This window comes from Panthera onca, chromosome D4 (assembly GCF_046562875.1).
Source record: "Panthera onca isolate mPanOnc1 chromosome D4, mPanOnc1 haplotype 2, whole genome shotgun sequence".
NCBI classification, from domain to species: domain Eukaryota; kingdom Metazoa; phylum Chordata; class Mammalia; order Carnivora; family Felidae; genus Panthera; species Panthera onca.
This window is the reverse complement of record NC_138351.1, coordinates 86,560,663-86,575,189: the sequence shown is the minus strand read 5'-3', so window position 1 is coordinate 86,575,189 and position 14,527 is coordinate 86,560,663. Positions and strand designations below refer to the sequence as shown.

Below are 14,527 nucleotides of genomic sequence, written 5' to 3'. Positions count from 1 at the left end.
AGAATGTCTGGATGATTCATTGTCAACAGTGTTCACTTTATGATAATCAACCACCGGCAGTGCCAGTCCACAGTCCACGATGCCTCCGGGCAGCATGCGGCTGTGGTCTGACTCTGGGGTCCACCAGCCAGCCTCAGGCATCAGCTGACCAGACACAGGTGGGGTCCAGCTAAGGCAGCTGGCCTTAGCCAGTCAGATGCCACTGTGGTGGGTGCCACTGTCCCAAGGCCTTGGACACCATCAGCAGAGCCTGGAGGGGAGACTCTGAGGGAGGCAGGCCAATTAGGCCTCTCGAGCTTCTCAGACTTGCACGGCACAGCGCCCAGATCTTAGCTCTGTGCTTCTAGATTTGTTAAATGTCACCCGTGGGCCCATTCTACCTCCTCCTCAGGATCTCTGTGGGCGGGGCCCTGGAATTTGCAATTTCACAAGCATCCCAGGTGATTCTGAGGAACACTGAATCTTGAGAAGCAAGGCTCTATGCCAGGGGTTCTCAAAGAATCCAGGGAAGGCCGTGAACTTGGGTGAAACAAACAAAAATCTTTCTTTCCCTACCTTCTAATGAAAGCGTAGCGTTTCTTTCAATTACAAATGTATGCAAAAAAAAAAAAAAAAAAAGGTCACAGATATTTTTAGAACTCATTACAGGAACTGCAGACATCTTGAATACTGTTTGCAATTTTCATGGTTCAAAATTACAGTAGTTGCAAGACCTGCTGCTGGCCTCGTTATTTAACGTATTGATAAAAAACCACATATATTACTGCCTCGTATTTAAAAAAAAAAAAAATCATTCCTAGAAGTACTTCAGCACAACTGTTTTCCTTTGTGATCTCATGTGTTTTGTTTTACACGTCCAAAAATATTCTGAGAAGGGGCCTGCAAGCCTCACAGACCGCCAAGGGGGTTAATGGACATAGAAAATGACCCCCAAACTCCAGATCTTCTAAAGCCCCGAGTCTGTCTTCTCCCCTCCCAGAGGTCTGAACACTGGCCGCCGCAGAACGGAATAACAATAGACAACACACAGCCCCTTGGAAGGGAAGCTCAGAGTGACAGACGGGACTCTGGCCAGTGGCATGGACTGTATCTCTATTGCATAACAAGTGCCAATCATGAGGGTTTTTTTTTTTTTTTTTAATGTTTATTTTTGAGAGAGAGCGCATGTGGGCGCACATGCAGGGGAGGGGCAGAGAGAGAGGGAGACAGCGGATCTGTAGCGGTTCCTCGCTGACAGCAGTGAACCCGTGAACTGCGAGGCCATGACCCAAGCTGAAGGTGGACGCTCAATTGACTGAGCCACCCAGGTGCCCCTATGAGGGCTTTTTTTTTTTTAATCATCAAAAAGTTACCTACTTAGGATGCCTGGGTGGCTCAGTCACTTGAGAGTCCGACTTCACTCAGGTCATGATCTCATGGTTTGTGGTTCGAGCCCTGCATGGGGCTCTGTGCTGACAGCTCAGAGCCTGGAGCCTGCTTGGGCTTCTGTGTCTCCCTCTCTCTGCCCCTTCCCTGCTCGTGCACTGTCTCTGTCTCTCTCTCTCTCAAGAATAAACAAACGTTAAAAGAATTTAAAAAAAAGTTACCTACTTTTGACTTCACTGAATCCTTAACTAAAATTGGGGGAGGAGAACCCAACACCAAAAAAGTTGTGAGTCTCTCAGGGCAAGACACTTCCTGTCCCTTGATAAAAATCACATATGATGAGGTGTAAAGACAAGAATACACACAAGAACTGACAAAAGAAAGGGTACTAAGCAAAGAAACAAAACAAAGAAGCACCTCTGTCCAAAGACCCCAGAACGACTCTAAAAATGAGTTCCGATTTCTGATAAGTAACAGAAGTGGACAGTATAAAGGGCACAAATCTTGAGTGAGTCATAAATGATATTTAAAATACGTATATGCCCTTGTGATCATTCCCTGGATCAAGACAGAAAATATTGTCAGTACCCCAGAAGGCTCCTTCACTCACTTTCCCCACTCAATACCCAATCATACTCTGAAAGGTAACCATTATCCTGACTTTTGTCACCACAATTCATTTTACTCTCTCTTGAACCTCACAGAAATGAAATCAGATCATGTGTATTTGTTTGCGTCAGGCTCTGTTCTTCAGCATCGAGTCTATGACATTCATCCATGTTGGGGATGTAGGAACAGTTCATTCTCTCCTGTTGCCATGTAGCAGTCCCCCATATGAACGCCACAGCGTATGTATTCACCATTCAGTTGATGGACATACGGACTGTTTCCAATTTGGGGTCATTACGAATAAAGTCACATCAACATTCTTGTGTCTGTCTTTTGCTGGACATAAGCGCTCACTGCTGTTAGGTATACATCCGGGGATCAGGGGAGACAAATGTTCAGTTTTAGTAGATGTTGCCAAACTTCCAAAGGGGATGTGCCAATTTACACTACTGGTAAGACGGGGAGAGTTCTAGCTTCTCCACATCTTCTGACCAGCTCTTAGCATGTCATTTTCGTTTTAGCAATTCTGGAGTGGGTGCAGAAGTGCCTAACTGTGGCTTTAATATTCCAACAAACCCTAACTCTTTTAAGGATGACCTACTGCACAGAGGATTTCAGAGATACAGAAACTTTGTTTGCAACATTTAAGGTGACAATGACACCAGGAACACTTTATTTGACGTCAACAAGCAAGTTCAGAGGAAATATTCTTTTTTTAATTTTTATTAAAAAATTTTGTTTTATGTTTATTTTTGAGAGAGAGGGAGGGACAGAGCGTGAGCAGGGGAGGGTCAGACAGAGAGGGAAACACAGAATCTGAAGCAGGCTCCAGGCTCTGAGCCGTCAGCACAGAGCCCGACATGGGGCTTGAACTCACAAACCACGAGATCATGACCTGAGCTGAAGTCGGACGCTCAGCAGACTGAGCCACGCAAGCGCCTCCAGAGGAAATATTCTAATGGGCTAAACTGCCAGATAACTAAAGCTTAACGCTGCAGATGCCCACACTTATGCCATTGTTTGTTTATTTAATTAATTTATTGGTTAAATGTTTATTTTGAGAGAGAGAGAGTGTGCATGTTCATGGGGGAGGGGTAGAGGGAGAGAGAGAATCCTAAGCAGGCTCCACACTCACCACAGAGCCCTAAGTGGGGCTCGATCCCATGACTGGGAGATCATGACCCTAGCCAATATCGAGAGCTGGACACTCAACCTACTGAGCCACCCAGGCTCTTATTATGTTATGCCCTTTGAGATAAAGGTTTGCTAAAAGGCATTATGAAGAGTAATACATAAACTCAAATTCTTCTACGCTACAGATGTGCCTGAACATGCCAAGAGTGTTAAATGAGTCCTGAGACTAAGAAATCCTGAATCATCCCTGCATTGAATTCCAAGGCCCACAAAACCTCTTTGTTGACCTTCATGGTCTTTTCTTCACCTCGTTTATACTTGTGGGATGAGAAGGAGAGAAACTGAATGAATCTGGCCAGGATATTTTGAGAATGTAATCAGAATCCACATATAACACCCTCATTTTATCTGACTATTCGCTCATGGTTGACTTGAAGCAGGAAAGCCACACAACATGGACTACAGACGAGACCCCTCGTTTTATATAATGCCTGGGAGTTTTCATAGTTTTTCTCCAGAGTGAAGTTCAGTTAGTGAGTGAATGCATTTATTTCAGTTTCTAGGTTTAAATAGCAGAGGGAACACTGGCAGTAAAGAATATGGTCTTTAAAAAAAATACACTAAAATCTTTGGAATTGCAAATGGAAATGTAAGCTGGTTGAAAAAACTGAATCCACACATAAATTAACATCCCTTTCTCTTCCCCATCTTCCACGCCCTGGTACACAGCCTTTCCCTCTATTAACCATTCTACCAGGTTGGTATGGATAGTCCCAGACCTTTGTATGCATTCATAAAGGTGTGTTTACTACGTACGTACGTGCACACGTCACACGTCCGCATCCACGTGCATATATGCACATACATTCATGACACACATGTATATGCATATACACACAATTTCTTTTCATAAATGGGATGGTCGTGTAGCTATTACACTGAGGCTTATTTTTTTCCCACTAAAGAAAATATCTTAGAAATATTTCTATGCCAGTACATTCAGATCGACCTTGTTCTTTTTGACTATATGGATTTTTTAAAAGATTAAACACTACTGTTGAGTAGAGATGTGCAAAATATGTAAACAGCATAAAAGGGCTTGACGTGGAAAGTTTAGGTTTTCCGACTTCTTTCCTGACCTGCCGTTTCCCTTCTCCAGAGGCAATCGCTGTTAAATTCTTCTGTGTCCTTTTGGAGACTCTCTTGCATATTGACAGACATATTTATCTTTCTTTGTGGTTTGCTTTTAAGGAAACGGGATGATAAACTAATCATTCCGGAACTTGCTTTTAGGACTAATCCTATCGTGAACATTTTGCTATGGTATGCACCAAAGCTTCATTCTTTCTAACAGCTACTAAGCATTACACTGTATAAATGTATCATAATTTATGTAATTATTCCTCTACTGATGGAAATGGAAGTTGTTTCCAGGTGTTTTTTTTTTTTTTTTCTATTTTAAATAATGCTATAATACACCTCCTAGCAGCACTGCTGGCCAAATGGTATACACATTTTTAATTATTGCTAATTGCCCTCCCAAAAGACTATACTTGTTTACATATACCCCAATAGTGTGTAAGAGAATCCTCCCACGTGAGGGAAGGGAGATTTATGAAAAGCTCAAAGACTGTCCCTCTGTTCCACAATAGACTAATTGATATATACAAGTGAGCCGTAAGGGAGGTCTCCAGGGATCTACCCAGGGGTCACACTCATTTTAATTAATAATCTGAACGAGCACGCAGATGGCAGAAGCAGCACACTGGAAGGTATTTTAAAGCTTCTCAGGGCGTTAGCTAATAGGACAGGTGACAGAATCAAGATGTCAAAAAAAACTCTTGACAATAAGCAGTTATGAGACACACTGATGAGATTAAATTCAGTATGGACAATGCAAAACCCTATTTGGGGACAAGTCCAAACTGCATGAGTACAGGACGGGGGAGGCCAGGTGCTGCAAAGCAGGGATTGGTGCTCATTTTACCCACCAGGAAACCGAGTCTTGGAGAAGTTGGGTCGTAAACTGGCGAGTGACAGAGCTGAGGCGGGAACCCAAGTTTGCTTGACTCCCAAAACGGTCTACACACTACACATACCGTGACGCCACCTCACAGCCCAGTAAGAGCGCACGTGAGAAAGACTGAGGTGAGGGGTAGCCTATGGAAGGTTCTTAATGAGGCTTCAGACAAAGAGAGCGTGCAAAGGACAGAAGGGGACGAGTGTGCTCCACCCTGTGGCTGTGGGGGGTGCACCTGGAGCCCCGAAATCAGTTCTGAGCCCCTCAACTTGACACTAAACAACCTCTCCGGTGGCCAAGGAGCAGCAGTGAGGCTGGCGATAAGTGGAACGGAGTCCACGTCTTAGGAGAAAAGCAGCAGATGTCCTGGAATGCCTGAGGGCCTATCATGCTGAAGAGGGCTAAGCCGTACACCGTGGGCTACAGAAGATGTAAATAGAAGTGCTGAGTGGAAAATACAGACGATCAATACCATCCCATAAAAAGAACCCTTGGAATTTCCTGAGCGACGAGGGTAGGAGTTTCTTTTGTGGTAAGGAGGTGACACTTGCTGGGTGTCTGCAGAGCTGTAGGATGGGCCTGGCTGTTGGAAAAGACAAGCCTTGATCAGAAGCTTGTAGCTTTCAGCCCTAAGGTGAAGTCTGTGGGAGGGGAGGGGCTGCAGAACGACTTAATCGTTGGCCCAATGATTTGATCATTACGCTTACGTGATGGAACCCCTTCGTGATGGGGTCCGGGGATCTTCCAAGGTGCTGGGAGGATGGTCCTCCCGGCAGGAGCGTGGAAGGTCCGTGCCCGGTGCATCTCTCCCATTTGGAGGCTCCTAAGTCGCACCCTTTGCAATAAACTGGTGATAGTAAGGAAAGTGCTTTCTGAAATTCTGAGTCGTTTTAGTAAATTATTGGACCTGGGAGGCGGGGGGTTGTGAGAACCTCCGACTTTGCAGCCAAGTGGGACAGAAGTGTGGGTGACCGGGGACCTGATACTTGCACCTGGTGTCTGAAGTGAGGGCAGTCTTGTGGCGCTAACTCTGGGTAGCGTCAGAATTGAACTGAATTGTAGGACACTCAGCTGGTGTCCAGCAGAAAGCAACTGATGGAGGAGGAAGCAAGTTTCCCTTTCTAGCAGGTGGATTCAAGCAGGGGCCGATGAGCTCCCTGTGGTGAAGCTGCTGCAGGGACTCGTGACTCACGCAGGGTGCGGGCCTGGCCTAGATGAACTCTAAGGAATAGTTGACGGATGGGTGCTGATCTGCAAACTTCTTATCAGTCCAGGGCCAAGTGTACAGCCATGGAGAGCAAGCACCTAGGAACACTTACAAGCAACTTGAGGTTCCTGTGACACCGAAGTCATGTTCAGTGGATTCATTTCTTTAAATAGAATCCAGACCTATCTGGGTGTTAGAAAATTTGGTGGGGAGCTATACCAACGGGGTGCTGTATACTGGTCGCACATAGGAGGGCCACACTGAGTTCTACGACCGATTGGAAATAAAAAAGTGGGTCCCTTGCCATCAGTGGTCTCAGAAACACTGCTCGGCCTCACTGTGACATCCCTGGGACCCATCCTATCTGGGTAGGGCTTTTCCTCTTACTTTGCACCAAGCCCCCTCAATGTTTTCCCCACGGTACTTACCAAAATTTGCTATCCTCTTATTGTGTCTGTGTTACTTGCTGTTTTGACTGCTCCCCCTGCCAGTCTGAGAGGCCACCAGGGCAGGGACGTCCGCAGTCTTACTCCCGAGTGGCCAGTGCACTGGCTGTCCGGCACCGAGAAATGATCCAAAGAATGAAGGCGGAATGACTTGACATGCTGCGTGAAAGGCACTCCTGATACAGCTTGGGTTTTGGGTAATGATGGGCTAGGTCATTCAGCCCATGCTCCCACTGAAAAAACTAAAACTACTAGAAAAATATTAAAAACATCTCCTTAAAAGCCCTGGAGTGCTCGTAAGATAGTCAGGAATTACCAGGCCAAACAGGCAAGAGGGAAGCGAGAGAGGTAAGAGGACCATGGTTTTAGCTTGAGGATATGTGTCAATCCTAGCAAAACTAAACTTGGGGCAAAGAATCAAAACCCCAGACTTGCTGAAGCAGGGAAGTCTAATAGGAGACCCAGCCCACTTGATGCTAGGGCCCCAAAGGGTTACACATCGAAGGAAAACGTGAATCAGAAGAGACCCCTCTACCCCAAAGACTAGAGGGCAGGTTGCCACAGTGCGGAGCAGAGCCAGGCGGGGAGCGCCTCTGAGGTGTTGTGTCCACAAGCCAGGCTTCACGTAAACTTTCAGCTCCGTTCTGCATCACTGGGGTGGTTTGGGAAGTCTCAAGCTGGGAATTTAGTTTACGGTGTCTGGCAAAAGAAAATGCAAACCCTCACTCCGATTCTGACATCGGCTCAAATTTGTTTTTTCCCACATCACCAAGCATTTCTCCGACACCAGCTGGGTGTTCTGAAACCCCACTCCATTCTGACACCATCTCCCTGGAGACAGCCTCAGATCCCACAGGTGAAGGGCTCCGTCCCACCAGACCGCCTTCCTTCTGCCACAGATGTCTATCTCAAGACCAGGTTGTCATTTGTCCTTCTGACCAACTGGCTACAGATTGGAGGTTCCAATGACCCCCTCCTGTGTTCGATTAATTTGCTAGAGCGGCTAACAGGACTCAAGAGAAACATTTTATTCACTAGATTGTTGGCTTAACTACTAACTAGATTTATTATAAGAGGATGTAACTCAGGAACAGCCAGACAGAAACGACTCATAGGACGAGGTATGGGGATGCCCTCTGGGCCTGCCACTCTCCCCACATCTCCCGTGTTCCCCACCCAGAAGCTCTCTGAACCCCGTCCTTTGGGTTTTTATGGAGACTTCACTGATCGATTAAATCACCGATTGAACTGGGATTGATTAGATCATTGGCCGTTGGCAACTGAACTCAGTCTTCAGCACTTCTCTTCTCCTTGGAGGTTGGGAGTCAGGGGTAGGATGAAAAGCTCTACCCCCTGCAAGTGGGTGGCAAGTTTCTCTAGTAGCCAGGCCCCCCATCCCTAGGGGCTTTCCTATAGTCACTTCATTAATGTGACAAAAGCTACCTTTATCACCCTCTCACTTAGGACACTCAAGCGTTTGGGCAGCTCTGCGTCAGGAAGTGGGCCAAAGACCAAATATATATTTCTTATTTTGAATCGCAAGGTAACATTGCCTACCAAAAGGCAGCTCAGCCTAGGGGTCCTATTAGTCCTGAAAATTCATTTTCTAGAACAACACCGGCACATCACTAGGCGGCTGCGCGCACAGAGAAACACAGGACACTACCACACCACGAGCACAGGCGGGCTTCACATACCGCAGTTCTCCGTCACAGATGGTAAAATCAGTGTACTGATGACGTGTGAAGAAATCAAGGCAAATTCGACATTATCTTCAACGGAACGGTAAGTCTAAGAAGCGACTGAGCCGGGGCGCCTGGGTGGCTCAGTTGGTCAAGGGTCCGAATCTAGATTTCGGCTCAGGCCATGATCTTACGGTTCACGAGATCAAGCCCTGAGTCGGGCTCTGGGTGCCGACAGCATGGAGCTTGTTTGGGATTCCCGGTCTCCCTCTCTTTGTCTGCCCCTCCCCTGCTCACGCTCTCGCACTCTTTCTCCCACAAGATAAACAAATAAAAACTTAAAGAAAAAAGGAAGTGACTGAGCCACCTTGAACTAGACAACGTTTCTTTGAAATGATACGAAAAGCACGAGCAACAAGAAAAAAATAGATGGACGAGACATTAAATTTAAAAACTTCTGCGCTTCAAAAAACACAGTCAAGAAAGTGAAAACACAGTCTGCGGAATGGGGGAGGATTTTTGCGAATCGCATGTCTGATAAAGGTCTAGGATCCGTATGGTATAAACAGCTCTTAAAATTCAATAAAAGGAGCAACAGCCCAATAATGAAATTACTTTGCAATTTGTTTCTTTGTGTGTTTGAAAAATTTTAAGCAAGCTCCATATATCATCCCTTCTAGCGCACTGACGGCTTTAACTAACTTAGAGCAAGCCAGCTTTTTTTTTTTTTTTCCCTGAGTCTCATGTGGCACTAAGGTCTTTTATCAGAGTGTACGTTACACTGGCCGGAGGCTTTTAACTAAAGACCATCAATACAAAACACAGGCGCAGCGCTCCAACTCAGCGCTCATGCTCAGTGGTTCAGGTAGAAACAAAACTCAAAACAGTGTTTGAGCCCTGATATCATATTTCCCAGAGAAGCAATCTGAGACAGGACTGTGTTTTGAACACAACAGACCACAGTGATTTGTGAAATCAATAACTCCACCAAATGGTTCCAAAGATGTTAAGTGAACTGCCCACAGTCACGCTGCTCGTGAGTTGTGGACTCACCACTTGAACCCAGGCGGTCTGACTCCAGAGCCTCCGGAGGCGATTTCTAATCCCTCCGGTCCAGAGGCATGGCCAGAGGACTCAGCCAGGTGCGGAGCGTTTCGTGAGCCTAGGACCACATTTATGTCTTTCTTTGGAAGTGTGGATTTCCTCTAGACGTCGGTTCCGGCAGGGGGCAGAGTGGTGCTTACGTGGGGTGGGGAAAGTCCAGTGCAGCTTGCTCAGTCGAGGCTGGGCTAACGTTCTGCAAAACTTTTGGTAGCACGAGGATGTCTTGAGGCACAAAAACCTCTGGGGTCTCTTGGCACTTAGGTTTTCAAACTAGAAACTCAGCACAGTGGCTGCTAGCTTTGTGAGCACTGGAAAATGAAGACTTAAGTGTTTCTGCTTCTGGCTTAGCTCCTGGGACACAGTTGGCTGCCCGAGTCTGCGGTAATAAGACTGGCTTATTTCAGGAGCTGGGCCATTTGGGGAGGGCTGTTTCCAAGCTTCAGAAGCAAATTCCCCTGGGAGTTCCTTCCTCTGCGTGGGTCAGCTGACATCATTTTGGAAAAGGAGTACGTGGGCGCCTATTCAGAGGTCTGGCCTAAGACGGGATGGCCTCCTCATGCCTCACGGAGCAATGGCGAGGATACCATGTCTGGGTATGTGAAGTTAAGGCCACAGCTGAGATGAGAGAGAATCTCCCGAATGCTGTGGCCTTTCAAGTTAAATCCACAGCCTTTCACCAAGAATCTGATTAAGGAGGTGGTCAGGAAAGCAAGGCTGGCAAGACAGCGGCGATCGTGTTAACAACCACAACCACAATCACTCTTACAGCTACCCCTTATTGAGTGCGTACTAGATGGCGGGCACAGTTCCAACCGCCTTATCGGCTTGGCTCACTTATTCTTTTCAATAATCCTGAGACACTTACATTTTATAGATGAAGAAACCGAGGCTCGGAAAGGCTGGGTCACTTGCTCAGGGACATACTGCTAGAAGGTAGGGGAGGTATAACTTGAACCCAGGCTTGTCTGACTCCAAAGCTGGGCTAGGGGCTGCTAAAGCACTCTGACGGCCTGTCTCTCAGAGAGGGAGCAGAGAAGGAAAATGGGGGATTACACCAGACTTTGTGTGTAGTTCTGGGAGGCAGACCTCAAAGAGTAGAGTGGGCAGTGGAAGTCTGAAGAAAGACCAGGAAGGTGCATCCCTGCGGCCAGCAGCAAGGAAGACCAGGAGACCCCAGAAAGAGGGCTTGGGCCCAGGGACGGTGGACAGGCACCCTGCCCTGGTGTCTTCTTGGGATAAAGACAACATGTGGTAACTGCAGTAACTCTTGCCTCTCTCTCCCGAGCCCTGTGTTGCTCCCGCGGCACAGCCAAGCTGACTAGCTTGGCCAAGGGGAAGAGCTGGGATTCTGGGGCCAAACACTAAAGGTGTCATGGCTGTGAATTCTTCTTCGGTTCCACTGCTGGCAGACTACCTTTATGTCTCCCTGGCTTTATTATAGATCTTTTTCTTTTTTTTTTTTTTTTAAATGTTTATTTTTGAGAGAGTGCAAGCGAGAGAGGGGCAGCGAGGGGGGGCACACAGGATCTGAAGCAGGGCTCCAATTCGTGAACCATGAGCTCATGACCTGAGCTGGAGTCGGACGCTCAACCGACTGAGCCACCCAGGTGGCCCTATTAAAGATCTTCTAAAGGGTCTGCATCACCCTATTACCAGCACCGTTCATACAAAGAATAATGGCATTTTCCCTTCATGTCTGCTTCAAGTGAAGCTCTAAAGAGCTCCATTTAGCTCTTCCTAGGCTGCACTGAGGCAAGTGTTCTGTGGTAACGAGCATCACAAACGCCTCACTGCTGTATCGCAGGTGCTACAGCCATGGCTTAGCTCCTGGGGCTGTAATCACGTGCTTAGTGACAATACAGGGGGACGGGGCTTCCTTACCTCATCTGAAGAGCCATTTTCCACTCTGAATCTTCCAGCCCTTTGGATGGCTCCATCGGCGTCACTAGAAATAAGCTAGGAGACAAGAGAGCTCTCAGTTAGGTAGCTGGGTCACCATGTGGAAAGCCCCTTCTGTCCGTCTGTGTCCGTCCTATAAGTAAGCCAAATCCTACGAGAGCTGGAGGGCCCAGCCTAGAAGAGAACGGTTTTTCTGAAGCTCTGTCAGCCAAGCCCTCACACAGTCGGCCCCCACAGTCTTTAGGAAGCTGAAGAGTGAGGACTCCCTGCCCCCTACAACCCACAAGAGGAGGGAAACAAGAGCATCAAATCTAAACGTGAACATTTAAATAAAATCTAAACGTGGACATATGCCAAAACTGAACAAATATTAAAGTAATGCTCCCTGGAAAAACAACCTTAATACACATCACATGTGGACAAGTGCAGCTCACAGATGGCAAAACTGAAAGCCAAGTCTCAAGTTCGGCTGTCTTCACAGGAAAGCCTAAAAAACAATTAATGGCTGGCATGAACTCAAGCCTCTACTAACATCACAGAAAGCTCTTGTGCCTCAGCTTTAAACAGTCTCCACAAGGCCAGTTAGCCCCTTCCCAGGCAGGCGGGCTCAGTGTGAGCTCTGGCAACATGATGCTTGCAAACAGGCCGTCTTCAAGAAGCTCACCGGTAGGGTGACATGAGTGAGATCGGGCGTTGGTGCATCAGTCCTAAAATTACTGATTCAAGATTTCATTTATTTTCTCCCAAAACGCCTAGATTTCTCAGTAGCAACTTGGGAAAATGACATGTTGTTGTTGTGTTTTTTTTTTTTTTTAACTTTAAATCTGTCCACAATTTGTAGCAAAGATGTGGCAAAAATTTCCATTTCCCAGACTCATTAGAAAGTGCTTGCCCTGGCAGGGGTGGGGGACACTTCTTACCTAACTCAAGACTCACCTGGTCAAACACATACACAATTTCTTAAGAAAGATTGTTAGCTCGTAGTTTTGCTCGTGTTGAGAGCCATGAAGGTGTGGAAATGGAAGAAAATCAGGGGAAAACTTCCCAAGGACAACGATTTGCAAAAGGCTTATAAATCTTTTCCATGATAATTATAAAAATAACAGTATCTATTTTAAAAAATTTTTTTAAAATGTTTATTTTTGACAGAGAGAGAGAGAGAGAAAGACAGAGCATGAGTGGGGGAGGGGCAGAGAGAGAGGGAGACACAGACTCCGAAGCAGGCTCCAGGCTCTGAGCTGTCAGCACAGAGCCCGACGCGGGGCTCAAACTCACAGACCGTGAGATCATGACCTGGGCCGAAGTCGGACACTCAACCGACTGAGCCACCCAGGCGCCCCAACGGTATCTATTTTTTATTGAGCGTTTATCCACGCCCTGTACTCTTCTGACCTTCACATGCATTGTCTCATTTAACTCTCAAAACAGCAAAACAGGTGGGTACCATCACTGTTCTCATTTACCAATGAGGAAACTGAGGCAGAGAAAGGTAAATAAAATAACCAGTTGTAGTCACATACTGGTTAGTACGTGGTAGGCCTGGGGATGTGAACACAGGCAGACAGACTTCAGAAACCCATTATCCTTACCTAACCGTCCACCATGGAAAGTCCACGAAAAGGCGCAGGTTTTAAACCTATTCTTTATCCTGCAAAACCATTTCTAAAAATAAATGAAAGGATTTTTATATGTATGTTTAGCTATTTATGGCATCAGATTATTCCATGGTCGGTAAACTGAAGATGAGCCACAGAGACTTTGTGGTATAGAATTTATCCCTGCCTGGGGCACCTGGGTGGCTCAGTCGGTTAAGTGTCTGACTTTGGCTCAGGTCATGATCTCACAGTCCGCGGGTTCAAGCCCCGCAGCGGGCTCTATGCTGACAGCGTGGAGCCTGCTTTGGATCTGTCTCCCTCTCTCTGCCCCTCCCCTACTCAGTTGCGCACACACTCTCTCTCTCAAAAATAAACATTAAAAAAAAAGAACTTAACCCTGCCCAACAGGAGTGTGGCCTTTGGCCTCGGCTTCGGAGAGGTGATCTCTGAGCCCTGGAAATGTTCTGCAGGAGTGTCTCTTTACCTGGGACTTTGAGCCGTACAGGAGAAGAACATGAGTTGTGGTGGGGGCTTTGGGTTACACGGTATGAGATCTACCTCTGGACACCAAGGCTCAGGTGAGCCTCCCTGGTGCATGTACTGCCACACGTCCTTGCCAGGAGGAGTTAATGCTGTCCGTGACCCCACTGGGAGAGGACACCAGGAAGCTGCATGTGGAACCCTCCTGGATTCTGTCCCGCGTGCCTGTTCCCTTGGCTGATCCTAATCTGTAACCTTTTGCTGTAATAAACCATAAACGAGTTTAACAGCCTTACCTAGACTCTGTGAGTCTCCTTCTGGCAAATGATTGAACCTGAGAGTAGCCCTGGGGACCCCTGTACTCTGCAGTGAATGTCAAAAGTGAGGTCTGGTAGGCTGCTGCCTAGTTTAGAGAGGCCGATTCTAAAGTATAAGGGCAAGATGAACGTAGTTCTCCTGGCATCACTGCCATTTTCACAGGGGGAAGTATAGAGGATTCAGTGTCAATTTCTTCTTTGCCTATGAGCTTCTACTCATGGTCTGTTAAAATATTAAAATTTAGGCCACAGCAAACAGGTTTCAAGTCAAGTGTTCTTGGTGTAGGCTGCCTCAAGGGCTTTGGGAGAAGTGTTCTGAGGTCGCATCTGGAGAGGAAAGAGAGCTGCAGTCAATTAATTACGTCTGACACAGGTGTATAAAGAGACAGGAGGATGAGCACTCCCCTGAATTAGAGGTTGGTAGATACAGTCCTTGCTGGAGCTGGTAACAACCAGAATTCAAAGGCTCGGGAGAAGAGCTGACAGTCATTCACTGATTCACTCATTCACTCATATAACAAATACAGAATGTCTACCACTATATTCCACACACTGACGGGCACAGGCAATAATGCCCTTTCCTGTGCTGAGATCAGAACAGGAAGGTTATTGCTTGTCTTGCTTCAAAGGTTCAAGAACCAGAAAGGAAGAACATGTTCAATGATCTGA

At 46.8% G+C, this 14,527-nt stretch overlaps 1 protein-coding gene across 7 annotated transcripts in view; it reads right to left on the bottom strand.

Moving 5' to 3' along the window:
• The window catches only part of GARNL3 (GTPase activating Rap/RanGAP domain like 3), a 150,043-nt gene that overhangs the window by 71,846 nt on the left and 63,670 nt on the right, over positions 1 to 14,527 (bottom strand). For all 7 annotated transcript variants that reach the window (XM_078436467.1, XM_078436465.1, XM_078436464.1 and 4 more), the window contains one exon: positions 11,449 to 11,523. In XM_078436467.1, coding sequence (XP_078292593.1) covers positions 11,449 to 11,523 — 75 coding nt within the window. The remainder of the gene's footprint in view (positions 1 to 11,448; positions 11,524 to 14,527) is intronic.